Genomic DNA, 27,747 nt, shown 5'->3' on the forward strand with positions numbered 1-27,747 from the left:
ACCAATTGAAGTGTTCGGACTGTCTTCAGGGGAAGCCCCACGTAAAGCGCGTTACAGAAGTCTAGGCGGGAAGTCACCAGCGCGTGTGTCACCGTCGCCAGGCAGTCGTATTCCAGGTAGGGGCGCAGCTGATGAATCAGCCGAAGCTGAAGGAAGGCGTTCCTCGCTACCGCTGTCACCTGAGCTTCCAAAGAAAGCTCCGGGTCGAGGAGTACTCCTAAGCTGCGGACCTTATCCCTAAGAGGGAGTGTTGCACCATTCAGGACCAGGTCAAATCCACCCTCTCCGAAACCCGATCCGCCAACCAACAGGACCTCCGTCTTGTCTGGGTTGAGTTTCAGTTTATTGGCCCTCATCCATTCCCTTACCTCGGCCAAGCACCGGTTCAGCACAGCCACTGCCTCACCTGGATTAGTGGAGAATGAGAGGTAAAGCTGGGTATCATCAGCGTATTGATGATTCCGCAGCCCACACCTCCTGATGACCTCTCCCAGCGGTTTCATATAGATGTTAAATAGCAGAGGGGATAGAATGGAGCCCTGTGGTACCCCATGGCATAGCTGCCATGACATAGAGACATGGTCCCCCAGCACTACCTTCTGGAATTGACCGTCGAGATAGGAGCGGAACCACTGCAAAGCAGTGCCTCCAACCCCCAATCCCGCAAGTCTATCCAGAAGGATACCATGGTCGATGGTATCGAAAGCCGCCGAGAGGTCCAGAAGAACCAACAGGGATGTACTCCCCCTGTCCTTCTCCCTGCACAGGTCGTCGTACAGGGCGACCAAGGCAGATTCAGTACTGTACCCGGGTCTGAAGCCGGACTGAAAAGGATCCAGATAATCAGTTTCCTCCAAGAGTGCTTGGAGTTGTCCCGCCACCACTCGCTCCAGCACCTTGCCCAGAAACAGGATGTTGGCCACAGGTCTATAGTTAGTGGCCATCTCTGGATCCAGTGACGCTTTCTTCAGGACCGGTCGTATTACCGCCTCCTTTAAAGGGGCAGGCACTCGACCCTCCCTCAGAGAAGCGTTAACCACTTCCAAGATCCAGGTCCCAATCCCGTGCTTGGAGTTATTTATTAACCAAGACGGGCAAGGATCCAATAGGCAAGTGGTGGGACGTACTCTTCCAAGCACCTTGTCCACATCATTGGGCCGCAATAATTGAAATTCCTCCAGTAATTTTGGACCAGACGGTGGCATTGGCGACTCCTCAGAGACCTCTGATTCATTAGTGGAGTCCAGCTCGTGACGAATCTGAGCGATTTTCTCCCTGAAATGCCTGGCAAAGTCGTCACAGCGGGCCTTTGAGGGTGGCATCGGATCTTCCTTAGGACCCAGGCGAACCAGGCCTTGCACCACTCAAAAAAGCTCCGCTGGACAGCATTGTGAGGAGGCAATGGAAGCGGAAAAAAACTTCTTTTTCGCCGCCTTCACCGCCACAGCATAGGCCCGATAGTGGGCTCTCAAGTGTGTTCGGTCAGATTCATCCCGTGATTTCCTCCACCTACGCTCTAGCCGTCTCCCAGCTCGCTTCATCACCCGTAATTCAGGTGTATACCAAGGGGAAGAGCGGACTCTGCCCGGTGGGAGAGGACGCTTAGGAGCGATCGTGTCCACAGCCCTGGTCATCTCTCCGTTCCACAGTTTGACCAGAGCCTCGACAGGAGCACCAGTCTTGTCCACCGGAAACTCCCCCAGGGCCCCCAGGAATCCATCCGGATCCATCCGGCTCCGGGGGCGGGCCCATACAATCGGGTCTGCACTCTTATAGAGGGAGAGGCCGCTCTCGAGCACAAACCTCACCAGGAGGTGATCTGACCATGACAGGGGAGTCAAACATAAGTTCTTCACCCTCAGGTCATCCTCTACCTGCCCCGTCGTGAATACCAGGTCCAGAGTGTGTCCACGTTAATGGGTAGGGCCAGTGACGTGTTGAGACAGGCCCATGGCCGTCATAGAGGCCATGAAGTCCTGAGCCGCCCCGGTCAGTCCAGACTCGGCATGGAGATTGAAGTCCCCCAGGACCAACATCCTGGGGGTCCTCAACACCAGATCCGAGACGGTCTCTGTCAGCTCAGATAGGGAGACTGCTGGGCAGAAAGGTGCACGGTACACCAATAGAATCCCCAATCTGTCTCGTTCGCCCAACACCAAGTAGAGGCACTCCAGCCCTGGTCTCAAAGGGACCGGAAGACCCGTGAGAGAGATGGAGGCTCTGTAAACCAACGCGACTCCCCCTCCCCTCCCTTCTGGGCGTGAACAGTGTTGAACCAGATACCCGGGCGGGCACAACTGGGAGAGGGCAACATCCCCTCCCTCTCCCGCCCAGGTCTCCGTTATGCAAGCCAGGTCAGCCCCCTCATCCACAATCAAGTCATGGATGAGGGAAGATTTATTATTGATCGACCTGGCATTGAGCAGCAGCACCATCAGACCCGAGGGGTGGTTGACAAGGCTACCTGGCGCCCTCTGGTTGGGGGCAGGATCAGAAGGAGGGACAGGTGTCAGCCATCTGTCCATCCTTCTTCTACGTGGACACGTTAAGCCCCTATTGTTGTAACGACCATTGCCCGTGACCACGCCAATAGCAGCCCCCGTGGGTTCCCCAGGATATATAAACGTCGACATGGCCAGGAATGACTCAAAGCACTAATTAAAGCAGGGTAAGATTATAAAGTAGGTCGGAGGAGGAGAAAAAGAACGACATGGCTTTGCACAAAGACTATTTAAATACAGTGGATTGTATCCATTGTTAGTTTAACTTGATTCATTTCAATGGGTTAAGTCTAAGTAGGACTAACAGGGTGTTTTACAAACACAAGGTCACATAATCATATTTTGCAAACTTAACAAAAGTGGCCACTGTTAAGGCATTTTCTTAATACACAACACATTCTGAAGTGTATACTATAATATGTAACATTTAGCAATAAATTAAGTTGCTCTCAGGCACTGCTCCTTCTCATTTTAAGAAGTTCAGTTGACAAGAAATGCCCACCTTGGATCAAGCAGCGTTTGTGACTAATTTGGCTGTTTCATTTTTGCATCACTTGATTGCAACTGGGAACTGGATTTTGACACAAAGGATACCATTATTATCTGATACATAGTGCAGAAGCAGGATTATAAACCCAGAAATTCATTTATTTATTAAGTTTATATACTACTCAACTGGGAGATGCCCTCAAAGCAGTTCGTAATCATAACTGAAAAACACCAAAGAAACAAAAACACAACAATACAACAAGTAAAAGAAATACAACAATGAAAATTTCAAATTATTAAAACATGCAAAATAAAAATAATTATTCAAATAATACAAATGCATATTTTCCCATTTGCTACAAAATAGCAATTCACATTTGAATCTCCATTTTGGGGGTATCAAAGAAAGAAAGCACTTCAATTGGTTTTGATCAATTTAATGGATACTCCGGTACCAAATAGTTTGCTCTGGGATACAGATTTCTGGGAAGCCATAAATAAATAAATAAATAAAATGTCAAAGGATGTAGAATACAAAAAAAGATTGCCTACCCAGTGACATAATCCAATCCCATATAAAGCTGGGTTTAAAACATTCACTGCACAAGAGAGATTCATAGAACTAGCAAGGTACAACAGTTATTTTCCATTCTGATTTCACACTTGTAGCCTCAGGCCGACAGGCATCTTTCAAGGGCCAAGAGGAGTTCACACACCAACTGAAAATAATGCTGTCAACACAGACACACTGGACGCAGTCAAATGGACATGTAGGCACTAGCATGGTTTGGAAGTCCTTCTCAGCCCTCTAGAAAGCTACAGGACGATGGGGCCTGGCTTGTTTTGCTGAAAGCCACGTGCTGCAAGAGTTAGTACGGCACAATGCAGCCATTACGTACTGCACAACAGCACATCCGCAAAGGGCCCAAGGAGATTTTTGTTGAAAATGCAGCGAATCCACACCAGGTAGTTCGTGAAAGGCTTGATGTTGTCTGAAAAGGTATGATTCTGATGGGACAAGATGTAAGGCATGTACGTGTTTTCCCCTTGCTCCTGGATCCACACCTCATATCTCACTTCCCTGACCTTCAGGTATTTAAGGTTCCAAGGTATCTGCCAAGACACAGAGAGTTTAGCTTCACTGGTACCCTGGACAGAGGCTTGGCATTTAGCATCGCGGACTTTGCCTGGGTAGAGACCTTGAGTCCACTTTTGCCTCTTTGGCCCAGGCTTTGTTTTCACTGTCTGTCTGATTGTCTGGATAAGGGAAGCAGTGTTGATTTTTGTGTCCTGATAGATACGGAAAAGCCACTCTGGGTTCCGGCAACAGAGATGCCGGGGAACTTCCCTGCTTTTTGTGATGCGGTCTTGTTCTGCCTTGTCCAAGTGAGCAATTCCTCCTTGATCCCAGGGCCTGTCTGCGTGGGTTACACTGTTCTCCTTCTCAGTGTTCTGCCAGGCAATGTACTGAAGGTCCATGCCAGGAAGGGTAGACAATGTTTTATAAGGTGTGTAATGCTCAGGGTTTATGGCGTAGGGGAAAAGCTCCACCACAGTAGCTCCTCTTGGCAGGAAGAGAGACATCACTAGTTGGGCTCCATGCATGCTGACAAGCATGGACGCATTGCTGATCAAGCGGACAATATCAGAGAATGTATGGTCTTCAATGGAAACTGTGATGGTTTTCATCTGGAACTCTTGGGCAAGTGCCAATATAAGCTCTGCCTCATTTAGAATTAATCTGTTTATGGTTCGACTAAATACTACAATATATTCCTCACTGGGTACCCCTTCCATGCTCACATTCAGCTTCCCCATCATGAATCTGGTGAACTGCCGGATCTCATTGCCAGAGACTAGGATGTTAGCCTTTGGTCCCTGAGGTTGAACAAAGCCGTACTGATACCATGTTGTAATTTTGGACAGTCCCACATAGGACTTGGTAAAGCAAAGAAGCCGCCCAAGGGTTTTAAGCTGCTCTTTCAGGAGAGGCTGTTTGCTGCTCAGTAGTCGGTACAGCTCAAAGTGAAGGCCTTCGCCCCAGCCTTCCATGAAAAACAGCCTGGTCTCCATGTCCAAATCTGGGAACTGCTGCATGGTGTAGAAGATTGGGAGGAGGTCATCATGAAAGACATGCATCAAGTTGTCTGGATTGAACCTATTCACAATGAGGGCCACATCAGGGACAAAAACAGGCTTTGGCATAAATTTCAGTGCTGCAGCTGGCAGCTCAACGAAGTTGAAGTACTGCGTGTTGTGGTCCTCCACAGAGGAGAGGTCGAGTAGGGCAGGCTGGAATCGCCGGGAGCCCAGGTTTGGAAGCATAATGGAGGAGTTGCTGTGGAAGAAGACAAACTCCTCAGCCTCCGTGGAGTAACAGAGAGACTCAAAACGGCAGATACGGTCAGTGTGCATCCGGCCAGTGCACACCATCCTGGTGCCATCTTCCACCAGGGCTTGAAGCGCAGCATGGTAATCAATGCGAACCTGAGAGAGTTCCTGGGACTGGCGGGTGAGGACCAGCTCCTCTTCCAGCACAAAGACGTGATCACGCAACTTAATGTATTTCCACAGCACAGCTGCAAGAACAGACACTAGCAAGGCATTAAACACGGCTGCTATGTTCATTCTGGACCCAGATCCTAGCAAGAGGGCAGGTGGTAAATGGAAAGGGAAAGGAAGACATCCTTAGTCCTCTTCAACATGGTGGAAGAAAGACCTTAAACAAAATAAGAAAAGCAGAGCACATTAAATAAACAATAAGTATAATTTTCATAATATTACCATACAGGTATATAACATGAGTGCAAATATTCATGGAGTTCCCACCCACCCCCAATTAGCTTCACAAGTACTTTAGCTTTCATGCAAGGAAAAAGGAGTGCAAATAAAATTTTAAAATACTCTTTTAAAATACTCTTGTGCTAACCCCTAACCATAACTCTACTTGGCCTACACACTATTCCCCTATCCCACCCTCATATAGCTGTGATGGGAAGCTTGTGCCAACATTGGAGGTGAATCTCAGCTTAGCATGTTGACTGAACATGGACAATCTGCAGCGAATCTTAATCAAGGTTAGCCGAAACAAACCAGCTCCATCAAGTCTAGTGTATGAGAATGGCTTGTTTCACACTAACCATATTTAAGCTTACACACTGTTTGTCTGTTTGGATAACACATCACATTGTCATTTATCAAATAGGGAAGTGAAACTCTTTCATTTCTTTGTGCTACAATTGGGGAGTGAAGGGGAAAGTGTATAGGCCCAAGGCTGATCGTGATGTTCAAATGCACTCCTTCTGTCCCCAAGTAGGGTTGTAGGAAAGATCCAAAAATCCATTCCTCGAGCATTCACAGACTTCCTCTTGTGCTCAGCCATGAGTCCACAAATACTTGTGGAACAAAGATTGCATAACTGGCAACCTTCTTTCACATCACATCCTGCGTCACATACCCCACAAACCAAGGTTGTTGGGCATAATGCAGAAGAGGGATTCCACTAGTCCAGGTCTTGATTCCCAGTTAGCACTGTGGGAATGCTGGGCACACTCAGCAGGAATCTGGATCCACAGCCACAATAAAGCGGACTGGAGTCCGAGGAGCTGGAGACTGAAGTCCAATGGATTCCCACCCCAAAACAGATTCCACACACATTGGTATTCCCAAGCATGATTAATATTGTTGCCTCGGAAAACTATCAATATGTATTCATTTCAGACCTATATAAAGATAACCTATTGTCTGAAATAAGACAAATGGCATGCTGAGACTCAATATTTACAGCCTTTCCTGGCATGGCATAGCTGCAATAGGAATAGTTTCACCTGTTGTATTTCTGTTTGTCAAAAGGCACAGGCAGCTGTCCCAGTAAACACGGCTACCCTAACCCATTTAAGATAAAAGCAAGGCTGCAATTCTACGGGAGTGAGCCCTATTTGATTCCAGAAGGCTTACTTCCAAGTAAGTATCTGCGTACGCAGCAGTGGAAGTCTGGTAAACCAGTACAATGCAGAAAAAGGAAACAAAAGAATTACAGCTTGGTCTGAAAAAAGGAACTTACACAAGCTCAGAATTGTGTGAACCTACAAGAAAGGGACAGTGCAACACACAGTAGGAATCTCCAGTTGACCTGCACACTACATTTCATCTACTTACATCAGGGATTGGGAAAGTGTGGCTCGCCAGGTGTTCTTGGACTGTAATTCCCATCATCCCCCACCATTGCCTACATTAGCTTGGGAGACAATATCTGGAAGACTACATGCTTGAAGGGCTTCGCAAAAAACCACAACCTCCCCAATCCTTTAAGACCAGAGTTAAAACTTAGCACCAACCCAAAATTCCAAAGTTTGCCTTTTTAATGTATAAATCTATTACTTATGCAAAAAAATTCCCCCAAACCCCCAAATCTGGCTGCTACGACAATGGAAATATTTGGAAGCCTTGCCACAACAAAGTGGATGTCAACAATAGACTACAAGAACATGCAAGAAAAGCCATGCTGGATCAGAGCAAAGGTCCATCCAGTTCAGCGTTCTGTACAGTTTAGTGGCAAACGGGTTGCCTAAAGGACCATTCAACCAGGAGGGGTACAAGACCTCCGTCTACCCAAGCTCCTCAGGAATTGGTGTGCACAGGCATGCTACCTCTGCAGAAGGAGGTAGCATTTAGCCAGTAATGCAAGTAGCCAGGTAGCCTCTTCTTCCATGAATCTGTCCAGTCCCTTTTTAAAGCCATTCAGATTGGTGGCCATCGCTACTTTCCGTGCCAGCAAATTCCATAGTTCAACTGTACGTTGTGTGAAAATGTACTTCCTCTTGTCTGTCCCAAACCTTCCCCCAATTAGTTTCATCATGTGTTCCCAGGGAGAGGCAAAAAATGTCTTCCTCTCCATTTTCTCTACTCCATGCATAATCTTAAAAACCTCTGTCATGACTCCTCTTACTCGCCTCTTTTCCAAGCTGAACAGCCCCAGTTGTTGCAGTGTCTCCTTGAAGGGGAGATTCTCCAGCCCTCTGATCATCCTAGTTGCCCTTTTCTGTACATTTCCAATTCATTAATACTCTTATTCCGCTTAGGTGACCAACACTGAACACAATATTCCAAGTGCAGTTGTACGAAGGATTTGTAAAGACACGGGCAGTTCTATTTTCTATTCCATTCCTATTTATGCCTAGCATGGAATTTGCTTTTTTCACAGCAGACACGCAGCGGGCCAACATTTTCATGGAGCCGTCCACTACCGCCCCAAGGTTCCTTTCTTACTCAGATACTGTCAACTCAGATCCCATTAGTGTATAGTTGTCTAGATGGGATTTTTTGCCCTGTGAATTACTTTACACTTATTGATATAGAACTGCATTTGCCGTCTTGATGCCCATTCTCCCAGCTTGAGGAGAATCCTATGGAGTGCTTCACAATCTCTTATATTTTTGAGTATCCTAAATAATTTGGTATCATCATCACAACGATGTGTTGAGCAAAAAAATTCTACTGCAGAGAACCAAATTAAAAAGGAAAACCAAGCAGAATCTGGAAGCACAAATTTCAGTTAAGCAGTGGGTTAAAACCCTCACACAGAGAAGCCCCTCAGTCTACAGGTCAGAGAATGGGGCACAAAAACAGAGCATGGTTCAGTTAAATACACATATACCCACCATCAACAGAGGAAGGGGGGAAAAACAGTAAAACAATCAGATTGAAGGATAGTGTATTTAGACCAGCCTTAGAACAGCCTTTTCCTACCTAGTACCTTTCAGGCATGTTGGACTATAATTTCCATCATCCTCAGTCAGCAGGAGCAAACTGGCTGGGGTGAAAGAACTTGCAATCCAACACATCTGCAGCACAACAGGTGGAAAAATGGCCATTCCAACACATACTATTAAAAAAGAAAAACGAATCCCGTGGGGATGGATGAACCTGTGAGTTTTAGTTTCTCTCAGTTCCTATTTTTCCATTTTTAAATCTGGTTCATCTTTAACTTTGAGAATTTCTCCAGCCATAAGTTGACTGGAACTTTGAAAATTAAAGAAAAATGTTTGCATGAAAATCCATAAGCATGTTACCCACTTTTTTCCCTAAGACATGCTTTTTCATATGCTTTTAAAAATCCAAGATATGCCTATTTTTGCAAGCTATTTCTCTAATATAATGCATATTTGTAAATAGTGCAGAAAATAACCTACAGTTTTGGATCAGACTCCACTGCAAAATCTGGAGAAGTACAAATTTTGAAGGATCAGTTTTGAGTTACAAAGTGGTTCAAAAGGGCAAAACTAGTCAAGCTCACATTAAAATGTGAACTGAGTTCATTCCTGTCTATCCCAGGCATACTTCAGCCTAAGCAACCAGCAGAATCGGAGAGATGGCAATATGATTTGCAGATCTAATAGAGCATGATTGCAATTAACACTCACCGAGGAAGTGTATTAATTTCCAGCAGCCATCCTATCTTTTTACCCCATGGAAGAGCCATCTTTGGCAGATTAGGTTTTCAAGGGGTGTATGCATGCACACCTGAGGCTGCTTCAGCAAAGGAAATGCAATACCCAGTCCAAAAAGAAAGAAAGAGAAGTAGTGGGACTTGCTTGCCATAAAACATGTTCTGGGGTCTTCCTTTTCATTCCCAATCTACCCCCACCTGAAACAAAAAGCTGCCAGGGCAGCGGGAATCCCGACGTGCCTTCCCTTTCCTCCTCCTTCGTGGGTTCGCTATCTGAGCATGCTCCACCCATCGGCGGTGTCCTATTGCTCCAGCTGGCTCACCTCAATTTGCCAGCCTCCCTGAGGTCAGCCACTTTGCTGCAGTCTTCCGGAAAACCCACAAAGGGCAGCAAGAGTGAAAAAAGGAGCCTGGTGCCGCTTTACCAAATTGCCGAGTGGGTGTCTGGGAGAGAGAAGGGAAGCTGGTTATGCTTTCGAGTGCTTAAAAAGGGGTGGGGAGGGGGGGAGGCACGTAGAGACTGGAACAAAAAGAACAGAGTGAGAAGTTCAGTTGCAAGGGAAAGAAAAGGAAGCTGAAATGTATTTTCATGCCAGCCTGACAAGTCCTTTGGCTATTTTTAGGAGCTACCCCTAGCCATGATGGTCATGGAAAGGGCTCAGCCAGGAAACATACTGAACATTTCCTTTAAGAATGTCCTTTTTAAGCAATGGGACAGAAAATCCATTTTCCTAGTTGCAATCTGCCAGGTGATTACATAGGAGTAAGCTGCTTTGATCCCACATAAGAGTAAGGGATAAGATTGCAGCCTGTGATACAATATCAAAAAGGAACAGAAAAATGTGCCTGAGGAGAAGACAAAGCTGTGACAAAGCAGAGTTACAAACAAAGCTTTTGTCTTGCGGGAGATACAGGCAATCTGAACTGGAAGGGAACTTCAGCAAGACAAGTTCTTCAGCAGGGGAATCTGCTTCCTTGAACGCTATCAAGGAAAGGTGGGCCAAACAGGTGGACTGTCAGGTGTGCTTTTTACCAGCAGGTGGCTGGACCGAAGACTATGCAATGGCTAATTTTTGGTTCTGATTCTGTTATATGCCAGGCCTTTACTAATGCCAACAGCAACACAGCAGGTCAAATTCACATATATACACACCACTGGTCAGCAGAGTCGGCCAGTATAAGACCCTAGAGGAAAGTGCACTGCAGCCTCGAAAGAAGCATTTGATCAAGCACGACTTCTTGCCTGCTGCATGAAAAAGCACCAAGTTTACAGGCCTGCCAAGGCAGAACAGCAGGCTGAGCATCTTTGCGATCTGGAAGAAAACAACAGAACCTCGCAAGGCTGGTGACCAGATTTCCTACAGCCCAGCCACTTAAAGGCTTTCAGCAAAGAGATCAGTACAGCGTGAAGAGCCTGAAATGGGGTCAAAATCCATAAGAATCAATTAACCTCTGAAGAAAAAAAGAAGAAAGGAGATGGAACTCTATTTGTTCCATCAGATCACAAATATGCCTTAGTGAAACCAAGGGGAAGGAATGGGTACTTTTCTTTGGTTCTTTCTCCAAAAGCTGTTTAAAACTGACTGAAAGAAAACATGGTACAGCCCTCTGAGGACCATAACATTCAAATTAAAGTTGTGGGGGTGGTGCTAAAGAGAGAGAGAATGACTTTTAGCTGAATGCCTCTTGTGGCATGAACTCTCTCCATCTAAAAAGCAAGCTCTAATCTAAATTTCTTCCAGACATGCTAGTTTTCTACATTTATGAAGTTTTCACATGGTAGAAAGAGTATGTAAAAATCCATAGCTAGAACTATACCATTTGAAATACAGGCTGCACAGACAGTCCCACACAGTCTTTCCTAAATGCTAGAAGTCATCTACAAGAAACTGATTTATCCAGCATGAAATTTAAAGCTTTGAACATATAAATTCTCTTGCAACAGGGACAGCTCTGTCATAATTGAAATAATGTACATTCAGAGCAAATGGACTTGCACATACCTGCCAGTGTTTGAAAACGAAAAACAGGTTGATTTTCTTATTCTTCTTCAGGAACACAATACTCAGCTTGCCATATTCCTTGTACTATCTCACTATGGCAGTTGATAAATGCTGGTCTCACTATCCTGAAAATAGTCAGTAATGGTCAATCAGATACTTGTGGATTTGCAGTTCTTCCAGTCATATCAGTAAATTTTCTGGTAAAACTTCATGAAACCAAGAACTTCTTGGTTGCTGCTTTTCCTTTCAGCCTTACCCCTCTCAAAGCAGCTCACAATATATTAAAGCAATCTGTAGTATAGAATCATAGTACAGCAGAGTTGGAAGGGGCCACGAAGGTCATCAGGCCGAATCCCTGCTGTTGCAGGTCACCTATTTACACCATCCCATTCAGATGGCTGCCCAGTTTCTTTCTGAATGTCCCTAGTGTGTGAAAGCCCACCACCTCTCTAGGGAGCTGGTTCCACTGTTGTATTGCTCTGAAAGTGAGGAAGCTTTTCTTGATGAATCTGAATCTGAATCTGGGTTGTCACAACTTGATTATTGATTATTCCGTGTCCTACACTCTGGAATCAGCAAGAAGAGATCATGACCTTCCTCTTTGTGACAGCTTTGCAGAGGGCTTACAGAGGGCTATCATGTCCCCCCTCAGTCTTCTCTCCTCAAGGCTGAACGTGCCCAGTTCTCTCAGTCTCTCCTCATAGGGCAGTGCTTCCAAACCCTGAATCATTTTTGTCGCCCTCCTCTTGACCCTCTCTAATTTTCCTGCATCTTTCTTAAATCCTGGTGCCCAGAACAAGACACAGTATTCCAGATGAGCTCTGACTAGTGAGGAGTATAGAGGAACTACTGCTTTACATGATTTGGAAGTAATACTTCCATTAATGCATCCCAAAATAGCATTTGCCCTTTCTGCAGTTGCATCGCATTGCTGGATCCTGTTTAGCCTACTCTCCACAATAACTCCAAGATATGATGGATCACCGTGGAAATGAGGATGCTGGACTAGATATATACCTACAGTCTGATCTAGCAGGAATTGTCTTACATCCTCGCATCTAGAAAGCCTCTCACAGACCCAGTTCTGCTTAGCTTCAGCAAAGTTCAGTGCCCAGTTTCTCGGGTGAGGAACAGCTGCCACATAATGACTGAAGCTGGCCTTTCAGTCATGAAACACACAGATGCATTTATATTACACTAAATCTAAATACACGCAGGATTGAACCCTTAATGGACAGAAAAAAGTCCCACAAGCCCTAGCATCCCTAAGCCACCTATGGGTGTGCTGGGCAATGCTGGAAGTTGCAGGCTCTTTATGTCTACATAAAACCTGAAGGTGTACAAGCCTAGGTTTCATGGTTTTGGCACTATGACACTGCCAAAACACATACCCTATTTTATTAATTATATTATGCTATAATAGATTTTATTATATTATACACAATTGCAGGGCGGTTTGCATGTACACACATGAATTTGCTCATTCGTGTGTCACAGACTCTGGTGACCAAGAAAATAACATAAGAGATATTTCAAGGTACATACAAGCAAAAAGAAAAATACATTTTGTTTGTTTTTAAACTTGGAAGGAGGTAGCAGACCATAAATTCCTAAGTGCTCACATTTGCAGTCTGTGCAGTAAACCATCTCCCGAGTTTTAAACGATGTAGTGACTCTATAATAAAGCACTGGTGATGATTTATTTAGTAGATGGGCCATTAATGAGTTCTGCTCACAAGTTCTGGGACACATGACTTTTCAAAGCATTACAGAAAAGACTAATAGCAATGCCTCCAGCTTTTCCTCTGAAGTTCAGAGGGAGACTAGATGGACAAGCTCCATGGGCCGAATTTCACCCATTCATGCGCTGAACTTACTTGCAAGTGGCATTAAAACAATCACATAAGAATGCAATAAACATTCAATATAAAAATAGAGATAACAGTAAAACATCACAAAAATTATACTGCAAAATGTAAAAGCCAAATTTAAACAACTATAATAGCTGACACAATTTAAAACACAAGACCTGTTTGACAGCTAACACAGTATCTCAATATACTATCTTGAGATGATTAAATGCCCTGTCACAGAGACCAATCTTAACCAGCTGCTGAAAAGATAAGGAAAGGAAGAGTCTACTTGGTGGTGGATATGAATGAGGAGTACTGAGATCCATTCCTTGTATTTACTTCCCCACACTACTTCCCAAAGGTATTTTTCCCAGCTGAGAACGAGTAAGATGGGGTAAGACAAGGCCCTCTTTCAGCCCGAAGTCCAAACCCCATTTCAAAGAAGTTCTCAGCGCCAATATTGTAGTGCTAAATGGAGCCATCTGCAAAAAGAATGGGGCCAAAATCCCACAAATACCAGCAAATGTTACCTTGGAACTCATTCTGCCAGTAACTAAGCCTCAGGAGAGGGAGTCCAAACTTTTAAAATGGAAAAAAATGCACAAAATCCTGGAACCACCTAATGGTTGGTAGTTGGGAAGCAGGTGGATTCAGAAGATGGAATGTGGCCATGAAGGAACTCTGAATTGCTGGTACTTATGCTGCAGATAAAGAGAAAACTGCTTGGGAAGAGAAGCTACAGAGTAGTAAGATATGTGTACACATGTAAATACTGCTGGCCTCACCTGTGTGTTTCTTTTGGGTTTGAAATTGGGCTCCTGCTACACTCCATTTTCTACATCAGGCAGCTCCATCCTTAAATACACAAACCTGTCAGTCATTGTCACATCTAGGTGGACTCCAAGGATGTCCTTCAGGGAGGAGAACCAGGACTGGCAGAGAGACACAATGGATGAGCCATTTCAAAAGGCAGCTGCAACAACTAGCACAGTCCACTATCGGCAGGCAAGAGCGAGAAGCTTGCACGATGCAGCCTCACTCAGCGTCAGTGTGAATCAAGATGAGTGCCAGCCAAGCCTTTAAAAAGATCCCCTTGGAATCTATAAGGTACATATGCAACAATCTGCAGCCTCACAACTAGTGAGGACCCTTATGCACCTTTTGACAGCCAGAAAATGGCAGGGTAGGTGCTCTTGCAGGCATGTTTATTCATCAGGGCCAGAACCGTAAAGCCAAACCTATTTGAAAGACTTCTTGTTTTATTTGCTTAGCTTTATTCATCATTAAAGCCTCCGGGATGAAAGCAGAGATGAAACTGACAAAGTCAAGGGGGACACATTACCTTAAGCGGTTTGGAGAACATCAATAACACTGCTGTAGGTCGTTTGTGCTCAGAGAAACCCTCCCTCCTTTGCTTCTCCGGATTTGATTTCCTAATGCAGCTGCATCACTATCAAGCCACCAGCCAGCAGTTCCAGGAAAAAGGCTGTACCATCACTAAATGAAATGGGAAGGCAGAATTGTATTTTGCCTAATAAAACTGCCTCATCCATAAAACCCCTGGCCCCAGCCATCAGGAATAACCTGTCTTTGTTGTGCACAGGTATTCACCAATACTGAAGCCTCCAATGCAGTACCTTTTGGGCACCAGAATCCACCACTCCTCTTGAACTGTATTTCATACTTTAAAAATTAATTATTTTTGTACAAGCAGGGAGGGTTGAAAGACTGCAAAGCAAAGGGCTGCCCTCCAGTGCCATCTTTATTTGGGTTCAAAATGGCGGTTTGCTTTGTGGGTGCTGAGCCCACCTCTGCTTGGACTTACGCTTGGGGGTAGGTTACTTTTCCACCCCAATTTTCCATCTGGGAAAGGAGTATTTGGTGGGCAGCCATTTCCACAACACTGTCAACATTCAAAATGTTCCAACCGATGGCTTCTTCTTCCAAAGCATCAACCTCAGCTACTTGGGCATCCTCAAATCAACTTTAAAAAATGCTTCAAGTATTTTTCTCTCACTCCTGGCCAAATAGGCCTCCAAAATAACTTGCAAACAATCACTAAAGCACAATACAATCCACACTCAATGTCTTCTGATGTATGCTCCTCTGAGTTGTGGCTAGAGTCTTACAGGACAGGGGAGGTACCTTCACATTCACCCAACCTCTTTAGATAGCCAGAAGGGCTCCTGGAGGCTGAGAACTGTAGCGGAGTGTCCACCAGGGCAAGACTTCAAAACTGTTTAGGGCAAGTTGAAGAGAAGCTTGAGGAAGCCTGCCAATAAACAGCCAAATCAGCCGAACCCTAACATCCCCATGGCCAAATCTGGTCACCTGATGACTCACCCCACCTGACTGCCATCCCAATGCTTGACATGTGCTCAGAAAGACTCATAGCTGCAGCAATGAGCCTTTTTGGTAGCCCACTCCTGGAAATAGAGTAGCTCGTATCTTTCTCAAATTGGCCCTCATACACAGGTAGCTGCTGAACAGGACAACATAGATTGCCCCTCAAGAGCTCCTCCAAAACTGAATTTGCCCTCAGGCTGCAAAGGATTTGATACTGTTCCTTTAAGGTTCCTTTCTGCAGTTGTTATTCTGGGCATGTGCACAGGATCAGAAGTGTGGGAACATGACAAAATAGGTCATGGCAGGAAAATCTAAAGTTCTGTGCTGGACCCTTTTGGCAAGAAGTGACACCCTAATCCAAAGTTGCACAGGCTACCCTTGCCTGCCATACAGGCAAACACCTGATCTGGCAAGGTGGAGAGTTCTGAAGATCAATGTTGTCTAAGGCAATGATGAGGAATGTGTGGTCCTCCAAATCCTAGCAGGGGATGATGAAGGATGCACTTCAGCCCATCTACAGTTTGCCAGATTGGTTGGGGAAGGTTGTTTTGGGTGGTCAGATTCTCAAAAATACTCCTACAAATAAAGGCAGAGATTTCCCACACAGAAACAATTACCTTCTATTTTTATTATCAATATACTCCTCAACATTCCACTATGAATATCACAATGAAAACCTTAGGAAAGGTTCTGCTTTTTTGTCTGGGTTAAGAAGAGTTCAACTGTCACCGACAATCTACTTCTCTGTTGAAATATTACACAAAGGGCGGGGGGAATCTTCCCATAGCAAAGTTATATATCTCCAAATCAGCTGTAAGTAGAAGTGAACATTTCAGCAGTGCAATTGTTCTCTTTGCAAGAATCAGACAATCAAGCATTTCTTCCTGTTCAGGGATACTACCATCCCAGCAGCAGTAAAGAATTCCTTTCTGGAGGTATTCAGAAACTAAAACAGACCACCAAACACAGAGGTGCCATTTCAAGACTTTTAACAATTCCTGTTCCTACAACATTCATTTCTGCAGTCTGTAGTCAGCAGTGAGAATTTAGCCCCTTAGCTGCATCCATGTTTTTTTCAGATGGGAAGCCTAAGAGCTTGTTTCACACTGGATCAAATCATTGGTCCATTTAGTTCATCACTGTTTACACTGACTGGCAGTAGCGCTCAAGGATTTGAAACAAGGGTCTGAAGCTGTGAGCTTCTACACCCAAGGCCACTTTTTATTTTTCACCTGTTTTTGTTCCCTTTATATTTTGTGTTTTTCTGACACTGTATGGTGAAAAACAAATCAATAAAATCAATGTAAGCACCTGTTGTTTAGCCTTCTGCAGATGATGGCTAACAGCTTTTTCAAGCAGCCATTATACTGGGGATATTGTTCCCAACTGATTACACTAGTGAGAGATTGCTGGGCAGAATAACACTGGCCTAAGATGGAAGGGCAGTCCTCTGACCATCAGTCAACTTAAGTACCATCACACACTATGCTGAGACATCCCACTGCTGTGAATTAGAGGAGGTAAGTGCACATTTTGCTCCTCTGTAGAGTCATGGCACACACAAAAACAACTCCAAAAGCATCCTCATCATCCTCATCATTAATTTCCTTTCTATACTGCCCCACAGCCAAAGCATGTGCTTGTAAACAGTCCATATGGAAGAAGAAAGATTTATACTATGCAAATGATGGGACTGATAGTTCTAGCATAACTTACTTTGGAGTAAGGGCTTGAGAAAGAAATCTTAAGAGCCAGTTCCCAATGCCCTTTTATTTTTCACCCAGGAATGCTGGCTTCAGACAACCAGGCTGAGTTTACTTATGCTAAACTAGTTCTAAGAGTGGCTGCCATGGACAGATCACTGTGGAGTGCAGCTTCCCCTAAAATGACTCTCCTGGAAATCTAGACACATGCTGAATTACTCAGGCTCAGAATTTGCCAGTCAGCCTACGCTGGTTAACTTGGCTGGAATACACAGTCAAATGATGTCTGGGGAATTTGACCCAAGTCCACCTGGGTTCTTCTTCAACCCACAAGCCTGACAATGGGCCACATTATAAACAGTGGGTAGTTATAGCCAAAAACTTTTCACTATGTGAAAGCAAAAGTAGAGTTACTTTCTCCCTGATGAAAAGCTCTGTGTAATTCAAGACCGTCAGTATTCCTACAGTCCAATTATAGGAGCTAGGTCATTTTGTTTCTGTACATAGTCCTTGTTTCTCCTGACGTCTGCCACCTAGCACAGGTGTAAACTTCAAGCGGACACCTTTTTCAAATAGGGCAGGAATGCCTCTCTTCTTTCCCACCATCATTTCTGCAATACAATCCCCAGATGAGTCTAAGAGATAGTTGTTTGCTTAAAGCTTGCTCATGATTTAATGCTTGAGATAAGATTTGAATGGAGGATTTTGAAGCTCAGACTCGGCCCTACTGCCCCAAAGTGCACAGAGTCTCTTTGGCTCTCTGCTTGCACAGGTGGATTATAGTTTTCTCTCCCCTCAACTTGAAAACATGCAGGATAGGATTCTGCATGTTTCCTTTGAAGTCAGTGCTACTGAATTCAATGGGATTTTTCCCGGATAGGTTATCTGTCCTTCTTATAGCCAGTTAGCCACTGTGTGTAGATTAAAATATTCAAATACATGCCCTTTAATTTAAAAGTGGAGCTTAGAGCTTAAGACCTCTCTCTGCCTTCTAGATCTCTCTCTCCAACCCCTCCCCAATTATTCAGCCTTAAACCCTTCTTTAAAGAATGCCTATTTATCATCAGTATGATACAGAATTATTCAATGGGGAGGCATAAAGGTCCTTCCTCCAACTCTTTTTAAATACGTAGCAGTGCCTCATAGCACTACATAACAATGTAGGACATCTAACAGAACAGACACACCACCACTTTGTGGGCTTAATTCAGGTTTGCAATCAGCCACTAGCTTGATTATCGTCTGCAGCAGCTGGTCTGAGAAATCAGCACATAATCTAGGAAACAGACCTATTTGAGATCCACAGAAGGAAATAGGCATATGATGCTACACTGGCGGAGTTATCCATCCATGATGGCTCCTGAGGATGTCTTCTAATGTGCTGATCCCAAAGCTGAGTTCAGATATATCACTCCATGAGGAAACCTCCAGTGCAAAAAAGCCATGAGACATCAAAACACAAATAAAGCATTCAAATCAACTCACCTCAACTCAGACATCAAGCCGCATCAATCAAGCATTTCATGCTTCAGGGGTGAGAGAGACTATGAGCAACGAGACATCAAGGCTATAATCCTACACGTTTCCCAAGAGTAAGTCCCAATAAATTCAGTGGGGCTTACTTTGAAAGCACATATGGGAAGCAAATGTTAAACACAGCCTGCTAGTCAATCTGGTGAATACAGAGACTGACAACAAATCACAAATGCAATAGAAAACAACCATATAGGAATCTCATGAGCAAACACAAACATAACAATTGAGATGGTGGTACCTGCCCTTAATTACCAGCTTAGCAACTTGGGCAACTGGGATGACACAAGACTAAAGAAGAGGAGCAACAGAACCTTCAGCTTCTCATGCAGTGCCCAACCTTCCCCAAACTGGACATGCTCAGATGTGTCGCACTATGATTCCCACTGCCCCTGTCAAACTGGGGATGATGGGAGTTGTAGCTCAAATCATCCAGTGAGCACCAGTTTTTGGGGAGGCAACTAGCCTATGTAAACTAAGAGATATACATGGTCTAACAATCTCCCCGTGTTGACCTGCCCACGGAACCCTGTGCTTCAAGCTGCCGCACTTAATCTCCTTTAAAGGATGGGATATTCTCCTCCAGTGCCATTTGGAGAGCACTGGCCAAGCACCGCAGGAGTACACTGTCAGATTCAATTAAGTCAGGAGGGAGACCACGACGATCCCTGGTCCCTTTCAAAAGCAGTGTTTGGATTTTGACATTTTTACAAGGCACTATGTACCACCGTATTTTTTCAAACTACATCCCAATGGAAAATCAACATCATTCTAATTCAGCAACGTCCGAGCCACCTCACCAAAACTTACTGGAACCCGCACTAGATATGATTACAGTTTGTGTCTGCATTTTACTCTTCGTAAACAAAAAGCACTCACTCCGCTACCCTCTCAGGCGGCCCCTTCAACCCCCTGTCGCGCAAACACCACACCTCGATCTTCCCCAATCTGGGGCCCGCCAGGTGCGTTGGACTATTATAAGTTCCGCCGTCAATAGGACTGGATATGATAGGAGTTGTAGCCCAACACATTCTAAGGCCACTAGGTTGGGAAAGCTGGTGTTGCAGCAAGCCTCCAAACCGGAGATCGATCCCTCCGGTCAGGGTCTGACCGCTTCTTATCAGCATGCTCCCCCCCCGCAAAAAAACCCAAATCAACCTCCAGAGGATCCAGCCCCCCACCGGGTTATTTCTGTGCACATCTGGAACGCTGGTCTTCAATAGATCAACATTCGAATCTAGGAATTCAGTGCCGTTTCGCAAGCCGTCTCTGGCTGCCGCCTTCATCCCTGCAGCACCCCCTACCGGCCAGACGGCAGAGCAGTCACTCACCTCGTGCTGCGGTCGATGATCCGGGGGATGTTGCCGCCGCCGGTTCCTAGGACACTGCAGCAGTTCTTGCCGTGCTGCCGCCGCCGCCGTCGCGGCTGCTCAGCCCCGGCCGCCGTTTTAGCAGCAGCCTGGTCTCCGCCCACTGGTGGAAACGCACAACTTTGCTTCGCGCAACGCGGCCGCCGCCTGCACTCGCGGGGCGAGATGTCCTCCACCGGTAGCTTCCTCGCCTCCGCCAGCGCGAGTGCGGAGTCGCCCTTCCTCCGCGCGCTCCTGTTTATGGCCAGTTCTTTCCGTCCGGCGGGGCACACGCATGCTCAGGCCCGGCATAGTCGGCCGGTCCGTTCTGCCCGCCGCCAAGATGCATGCCGGGGCTTGTAGTTTTCCCCTTCCTCCCAAATTCGAGTGTGGCTTTGCATTTGCCTTGTCTGGACTTCTTAAGAAAGAACTGCGAGGGGAAGCAGATGTGTTATTATTTATCATGACTATATAATTATTTTAGCCAGTTCCTTATTTGAAGCACCACGAACCTTTAGCTGCAAGAATCCTAGAACGACTTACTGGGAAGTAAGTTATATTGAACTGAATGATACTAACTTCTAAGTAGGCATGTATCACACTGTCCCGCCAAGTGCCAATGCTTAGTCCTGAAACATATACGAGATGCAGAAGAACGTAAAAAGAGCCCAGTTGGTTCAGATCAACATCCCATCTGCAGAAATAATTGTTGTTGTTGTTGATATTACTGAAGAGCTTTCAAGTGTTCAGAGCACTTCAAATGCAGTATTAAGTTGCAGTTCTTATCAAATAAACATTCTTGTTGCAGTGAGATACTTCTTGTATGAAGTACTTCTTTCAGTCTAAGCATACCAGGATTCAAGAAGAAAGTTAACACCAACCTTCTCTTTACTCAGCAGTCTCTTCAGTCTGGGGTGGAAGTTAAGAGGCATGGATTTTAGAAGGGTTTGGGAGGCTCACAACAAGATCCAAAGAACCTGTTTCTACTGCAGGATATTTCCAAGATAAATCAGTCGCAGGAAGTAAATGGTTCTACCTAAATCTGACAGCGGCTGGATAAGTTGATGGGGGGGGGGTGGCAACCAAGGCACTGCGGGACTTGCCTCCTCACTTTTCTGCAGCCAAATGCTCTGAAGCACGTGATATAAGCTGTAGCTCTAAATTGCACACAGATGTAGTCATCATAGTTACCATGCAGCCACTGAAATAAGGGAGACTTACTAGTTCTGATGATGTAAGTCCAACTTGGTGTCAGTGGGACTAACCCATATTTGGATTCATAAAAACATTAGAGGAGCCAGGCTGAAGCAAACCGACCGCCAGCCTAGAGCAGAGGAGCCAGGCTGTTCACCAGCTGCCCATGTGAGAAGACAACAAGTAAGATCGAAATGCAAAAGCATGTTCCTGCTCATGTTTCTGAGCAATTGTAATACGGAGGCATATTGTCTCTAATAGAGTGACTGCGGGATAGGAGCCGTTTATCACCTGATTGGTTGACCGGATTGCTTTTATTTGCATCTGCCTTTCTACCAAAAGAGGGCACTCAAGGTGGCTTACTCAATCAAAATGGATATTAAAATACAGTCAAAATGTAATGGTCATGGGAAAAAAAAAAACTGAAAAACATTCTCCACCCAACAAATCCGCCCTTCTTCCAAGGCTTTCTTGAATGATGTGGTCTTTGCTTGTTAACAGAAAGACAGCAGACAGGGAGCAAGCCTGCTTTCCATGGTGGGCGGTCCCAAAGTCTAGGGGGAGCCACTGAAAAGACTGTCCTGTTTCGTTGCCACCCAATTGGACTCTGGTCCATGCATTTGTCTGACCCCCTCTGAAAAGCCATCCAAGTGCTTTGGGCTTACTCGGGAACATGCAAAGCTATGTTCTAGTGTGAGCAATTTGTCAGCCCAGGTAGCTCTTCTCTATATTTGTAATATGGGAGCTGGGAGGGAGTCAGTATTTGGGTCAGCTTCATGTCTCATATCTATGGCTGCAATCCGGACAAGGTCAGTAGGGCTGACTTCTGATGGCACATATATGGGATTGCAGTAATAGTCTGTTTTAATCTGATGTTTGCAAATGCATTTCTTCAATGTTGCAGTGTCAGTCTGTATATCTGCAGCAACACACACAAGTTGGTCAAAGAATTCAGTTTGACTAGGGCAGCAGTATGAACATCCCTTTCAGTCCATTCCAGAGAAGCTCTTGGGGGCACCTGTCAGTAGATTGGGGGAACTGAAAGGAAAACGGCAGGGCCCCAAACACCAAAAATTACTTTTGCATAAAGCTCTGAGTTCCAGTGCTTAAGCCTCAGGAGAACCATACTATCCTTTTAGGATGAAGAATAGTTATGAAAGCTGTGAACCCGCAGAATTAGAAGAAAGGACACCTTGAATGGCTGCTTTTGGACTCCAAGCCTGAGGTCCGGCAGCCTAGGCTTAGAGTCATGGAGGGTTTCCTGACAAGAGTAGTGAAATTAGGGTTGCTAACTCTGGCAACAGCACTTGCTCACATGACTTTAACATCCCCCTGTTCTGCAGATCTTAGCAGGAGATAACACTTGTCTGCAAGCTGCGAAAAGATTTGTTAGCTGAGTTCTGCAGATGAGTGTGCTGTGAAATGCACAAGAGCAGGCCAAGCAGTGACCAGGGACACCCTTTCATGAGGATGGATGAATCGCCACTCCAGGCAGTGGAGCAGTTTGAATGGCAAATCAGGCACGGCCCTGCTGATACTACAAGGGCTTCGGCTGCCTTGCTCCAGCCTAGTAGTGGGTGCTTCAAAGAGCCCAGCTGAGCGCAGAATGAACTAAGGCTGGGAAGTGATTTTGTCCCCTGCCCCCGGCAACAGAACGTCTTGGACTAGCCCTCAATGTTGGCTTCTAGCAGGGAGGAATTTAAAGCATCCTTCGGTTTCTGTTGCTCAAGAAAAGAAGAATAACACTTGGAGGCTTGTAACTGTTTCTCATATCAGCTCATGTTTGTATGCATAATTAGATATTCCCAAGGTGACAAGATAGTTAAATATCCTTTCAGTAAATTAATGTCAGGCATTAACTGCTGAAGTGTTTGGCCCTGATAAGTTGATGCTCATCTGGGGAAAACTAAGTTTTTAATAGCTGAACACCTCCCACCACCCACCAGCTTGTGGCCAGTCTTTTGGTGCAGATATTTATTTACTTACTTACTTATTTACTTATTCATTTTAAACACACGCCCACTATTCAGAGAAGAAGACCTCCAGAGTAGCTTGCATAAAGTGAATGGCCAGGTTTGCAAGAAGGAAAGTATTGGTTTTGATTTCCACAATTACCCACATGGTAACAAGCCATGGGTTCTGGAGTGACTTCTTTTCCACTGTGGCTTGCTTTCTTTCCCTAAATTTGTGAAAACATTCAGTAAGAACAATAACAAGCCATTTAAAAAGGAGTGAATTTTATCTTTCTTTCCGACTCACAGCCTGGCTGGTCCTGATGGCTTCTGTGGAGTGAGAAGGGACTCGGTCCCAGTCTGGCAATACAACAGCCATCAGCAGAGACACCAAGGATGACAGTTCACTGCACTGGCTTTTGATAAGGCTAATATATTGTTGTTTTATTGTATGTTTTTAAAATTGTAACCCACCCAGGGAGCCTTATAGCTAATGGGGTGGAATAAAAGTCACATACAGACATACATATCATACCTTTTTCCCCCTTAAAAGGAGCCCCAAGTGACCTCCCTAATTCTCCCACTGCACTCCATTTTCTCCTCTCCACAGATGGCAGGCTAGGCTGAGAATCAGTGATTGGTTTGAAGTCATCCAAGGACAGTCATGATTCAGAAGGAGCTAGAAGTCATCCAAGGACAGTCATGATTCAGAAGGAGCTAGAACCTGAATCCTAGTCTAGCTCTTTAACCACTATACCATACTGTTAAAAATGGTACTTCAGTCTAGAGTCTAATAGCAGTCTCTTTTCTCCAAATGCTGGTCCTGATGTCCTCAAACCGGCACCATCCTCATGCAAGTAGGAAGTGTCAGAAGACATGGGGAGAGGACAGCAACATTTGGAGAAGTACAAGCATCCTTCAGGGGAAAAAGGGAGGGGAGAAAAACTACAAAACAGCGGGCAAAGGAAGAAGCAGTGGGCAGAGGGTGTCCCAGACAGGAGTTCCCTTCTCCTGACCCAACTAGCAATTAATTGATCGCTTCTGGGCTTTTGTACAGTTCCTGACTCCCTCCACCCATAGCAAAAGGCTGAAATGCTGAGAGGGTTCAGCTGCGACTCCAGGAGGGCCAGATTTGACCCGGAGACTAGGGGCTCTGCTCCCTGACCTATTCTCACAGCATGCTAGATTTGGAAGTCCAACACATCTTGAGGACACAAGGTTGGGGAATACCACACTAAGTTGATGTTTGCCCCAGGCAATGGAGGAGCCGGAGAAACTGCCCTCCTCACAGCTTTGAAATTCCTTTTATCCTGTTCTGTGTTTTTGGTTCTCCAAGAAGGGTGGTTCACTCATCTATCTTGTTACTTAATACATTCGCAATATTAGATTATCAAGAAGGTTGTTGTTATTGGGAGAGATTGCTATGATTCAGTTCCAGTGCATCACTCAGATCCTCCTGGAATCCACCAAGTTCCCTGCCCTCTAAATTTCTATGCTGTTTCTTAAGCTACCCCACCAAAAATTCATTTAAAAATAATTTAAAAAGTGAACTTGGGAGTCCCATTTGCACCATGTACTGAGGTTCTTAGACAAGTGACTTTTCTTTTAGCTTCCCCTGCTTTCCATCCCAGAAATGAGCATTTTGTGATTGGCCATGCAGCCATTTTTTGAAAGGAGAAAGTGCCCCTGTGGAAGCCATTTTCTGAAAATGCCCAAAACACATTTCAAGTCCAAATGTGCCCATTGACTGTAAAAAGTAGGTATGGGGGAGAGAATTACTTGCTTCACTTTTTAATGCAAATAATTTTCACTTCCTGAATTAATTCATGAACTGGAAGAGAATTAACCTTAGTTTTTCAATGTTCTGAGTTTTGTAAATCTCAAATTAAAAATACAAAAATGCGGATGGAAGGAAAATAGTGTACTGAAGGGCATATACAGTGGTAAATGACTTACTCCAAAGTGCACTGATTGGGGAGAATGCATTTAAGAAGTGTAGGAACTTTCATGTGTACAAAAAATGCACATGAAATGTGTAGACATTTTTCCATAGTCTCTAAAGGAAAAAACAGATCTGAACTCCTGTAGAAACAGGACAGAATCCAAACATGCTTGAGCAATGCAAACGTTATGGACAGTGAAGCAGAACCACCCATCACTGCTTGTAAATTCTGTAGGATTCCTCACAGCTGGGAAATGCTAGGAGTTGTAGGACCTTTTTGCTCCCTGTGCATGGATAGGATTGTGCCTTAAAGTAGCATTCTCATTCTGTTTAAGGAACAGATTGCTGAACACAAAAAATCCAAACAAAGCCACATAATCTAAATCACTTGATAGCTTGAAATTCTGGGAATGATGATGAATAATCTCCTCATGTTGACACTAATTCCCTTTTACCCAGACCAGAAATGATTGATTTGAATTTGTGCCTGATGTTAATATAGCCTCATTGTCATGATTATTCCCCATTTCCTCCTTACGGTACAGTCTATAATTGACATGCATGTCTCTGATAATTTATGTAGCCAACGGATTTTTACACTTTCCTGATTCTACCTAGTTGTTAATATTTCAAAAGTCAGACAATCCATTAAGCAGCTCCACTTTATTCATCCATTACTATTTATCACGGGATTATAATCATCTAGGTGCTGTTTGTGCATCAGTTATTTTCTTCTGTGCCTTCTAGGTGATTGCCAGTATCAAGAAACAATGCCCTTATTCTTTTGTTTTGCAGTCATTTTTAAAAAATTGAATAGCATCAGTGTGAGCAGAAGCAGAGATCTATCACCCTTTAAGATACATACAGTGGAGTATTATGCAAACACAGAAACTGATTAAAGTACGTTTTTCTATTGTCCTAATGTTCTGATATATACACAGTGGCAGGGTTCACACATCACAACAAACAACCCTGCATAGTTTCCACAGTATGCGGGTTTTTTGACTGATGTGCCTGCCAGATGATCAAGTGATTTTTATGCTAGTGTATCTCCACCCTCCTTGCTCAATCCTCCCAAAGTAAAGTCATCCTTAGTCACTTGCTGAACAATAAACACTTATCCTTTAGAATGGTGGCAGTGATAACCTGTTACAGCAAAAAGAAGGACGTGACCAAGGGAGCAATCCTGTTGTCTGAGGACCGTGGGGTCCTGGGGACAGAGCATGGTGTTGGAAATCTGTCCTCTGCACTTCCTCAGAGCCAGCATGAAAATAGCTGTGCCAGCTGGGCCCCGGAGAGGGAAAGGGGGACGTTCCAGTGGGTGGGAGGAGGCTGGAGAAGCCAGGATAGGTGCTGCCCTGAAAACCCTCTGGCCTCCTTCCCTGCCCCTTTGAAGCCATATCACAATGAGCAAAAAAGCCCATCCGAAAAAAAGATGGCTGGGAACATGGGGAAGTGGAGATCATTCCATAGCCTGCACTGGATGATCAGAAACATTTGAGTCTGGGGTCTTCTGATCATTGAGAATGCAATCAGGCTCTGCTCTAGTGATTTTATTCTAATCTAAGCTTTTGAGGACTGTAGCCTATACCTGATGATGCATGTGATAGTTCACGACAGGTTATGCCAAAAGAAAAGTGGGATATAAATACAATTGCATTTGTATCCCACTTTTCTTCTTCTTGCAAGGGACCAACTATTCTTACAAGGTGATCGCCCTCTCTATTTTATCCTCACAACAGGGTAGGTTAGGCTGAGAGGTAGAGACTGGTCCAAAGTCACCGAGTGGACTTCATGATTGACCGAGGCTACAATCTACTTCTCCCGAGTCCCAGTCTAGCGCTCTTTAATTGTTCAGCACATTTAGTCTCTGAAGTGCCACAAGACTCTTTGCTGTTTGTACCTGTCCTCCAGACTTGAACCCATGAAACCTTTCCAAGTTAGGAAAATTGAATTTTCATAGACAAAGAAACTTTGTTCTTTCTTCTGCGTTAGAACTTCTACACACCATTGTTTGCCCTCTTATGTCAAGATGCTCAAACTAATCTTGTATAAACGTTTCTTTACTTTCTTCATAAGACTCTCAGACACAGCAGGCTCTTAGCACAGAATTTCTGTCAATTCCTTGCCATAAAAGAATTAATAATTGCAGAGGGCAGGGTCTACACTGAAGCTTCTAATGACTCCAATGAATTCCTCTGAGAGAAATTGCTGGGAGCATGTAGTCTTATGTTACACAGGCAATCCTGACCAATATTGACTTTTGAGTCTGTATAGGAATTTAACCTGAACTGGAAAGAGCTAACTGGAAGAGGTTGCAGCTGTATAAATCATAAAAGATGCTGCTGATCAAATGAATTAATTAATACAGGGATTTCACTAATGGTGTCAGGCACCATGTTTGTTCTATACTTGCTTCTTACATGTCTCATAC

At 44.7% G+C, this 27,747-nt stretch overlaps 1 protein-coding gene across 2 annotated transcripts; it reads right to left on the reverse strand.

Annotated features, from left to right (window-relative positions):
• Window positions 1-3,389: 3,389 nt before the first annotated feature.
• POMGNT2 (protein O-linked mannose N-acetylglucosaminyltransferase 2 (beta 1,4-)) lies at window positions 3,390-20,427 on the reverse strand. Of its 2 annotated transcripts, XM_044419177.1 has the most exons (3): window positions 20,208-20,427; window positions 11,442-11,566; window positions 3,390-5,709 (listed from the first exon to the last, which is right to left on the reverse strand). In XM_044419177.1, exon 3 carries the CDS (start codon window positions 5,616-5,618, stop codon window positions 3,882-3,884), a length of 1,737 nt encoding a protein of 578 aa, XP_044275112.1. In that variant the 5' UTR covers window positions 5,619-5,709; window positions 11,442-11,566; window positions 20,208-20,427; the 3' UTR covers window positions 3,390-3,881. The 2 variants fall into 2 exon arrangements, with proteins under 2 accessions (XP_044275112.1, XP_044275113.1); XM_044419178.1 differs by lacking the exon at window positions 11,442-11,566.
• Window positions 20,428-27,747: the final 7,320 nt, after the last annotated feature.

The sequence above is a fragment of the Varanus komodoensis genome, unplaced genomic scaffold (genome assembly GCF_004798865.1).
Source record: "Varanus komodoensis strain SLA01 unplaced genomic scaffold, ASM479886v1 scaffold10, whole genome shotgun sequence".
NCBI lineage: Eukaryota > Metazoa > Chordata > Lepidosauria > Squamata > Varanidae > Varanus > Varanus komodoensis.

What these genes read in the sequence shown, in the direction of transcription:
- POMGNT2 (XM_044419178.1), bottom strand. Translation starts at nt 5,618, where the DNA reads ATGAACATAGCAGCCGTGTTTAATGCCTTGCTAGTGTCTGTTCTTGCA.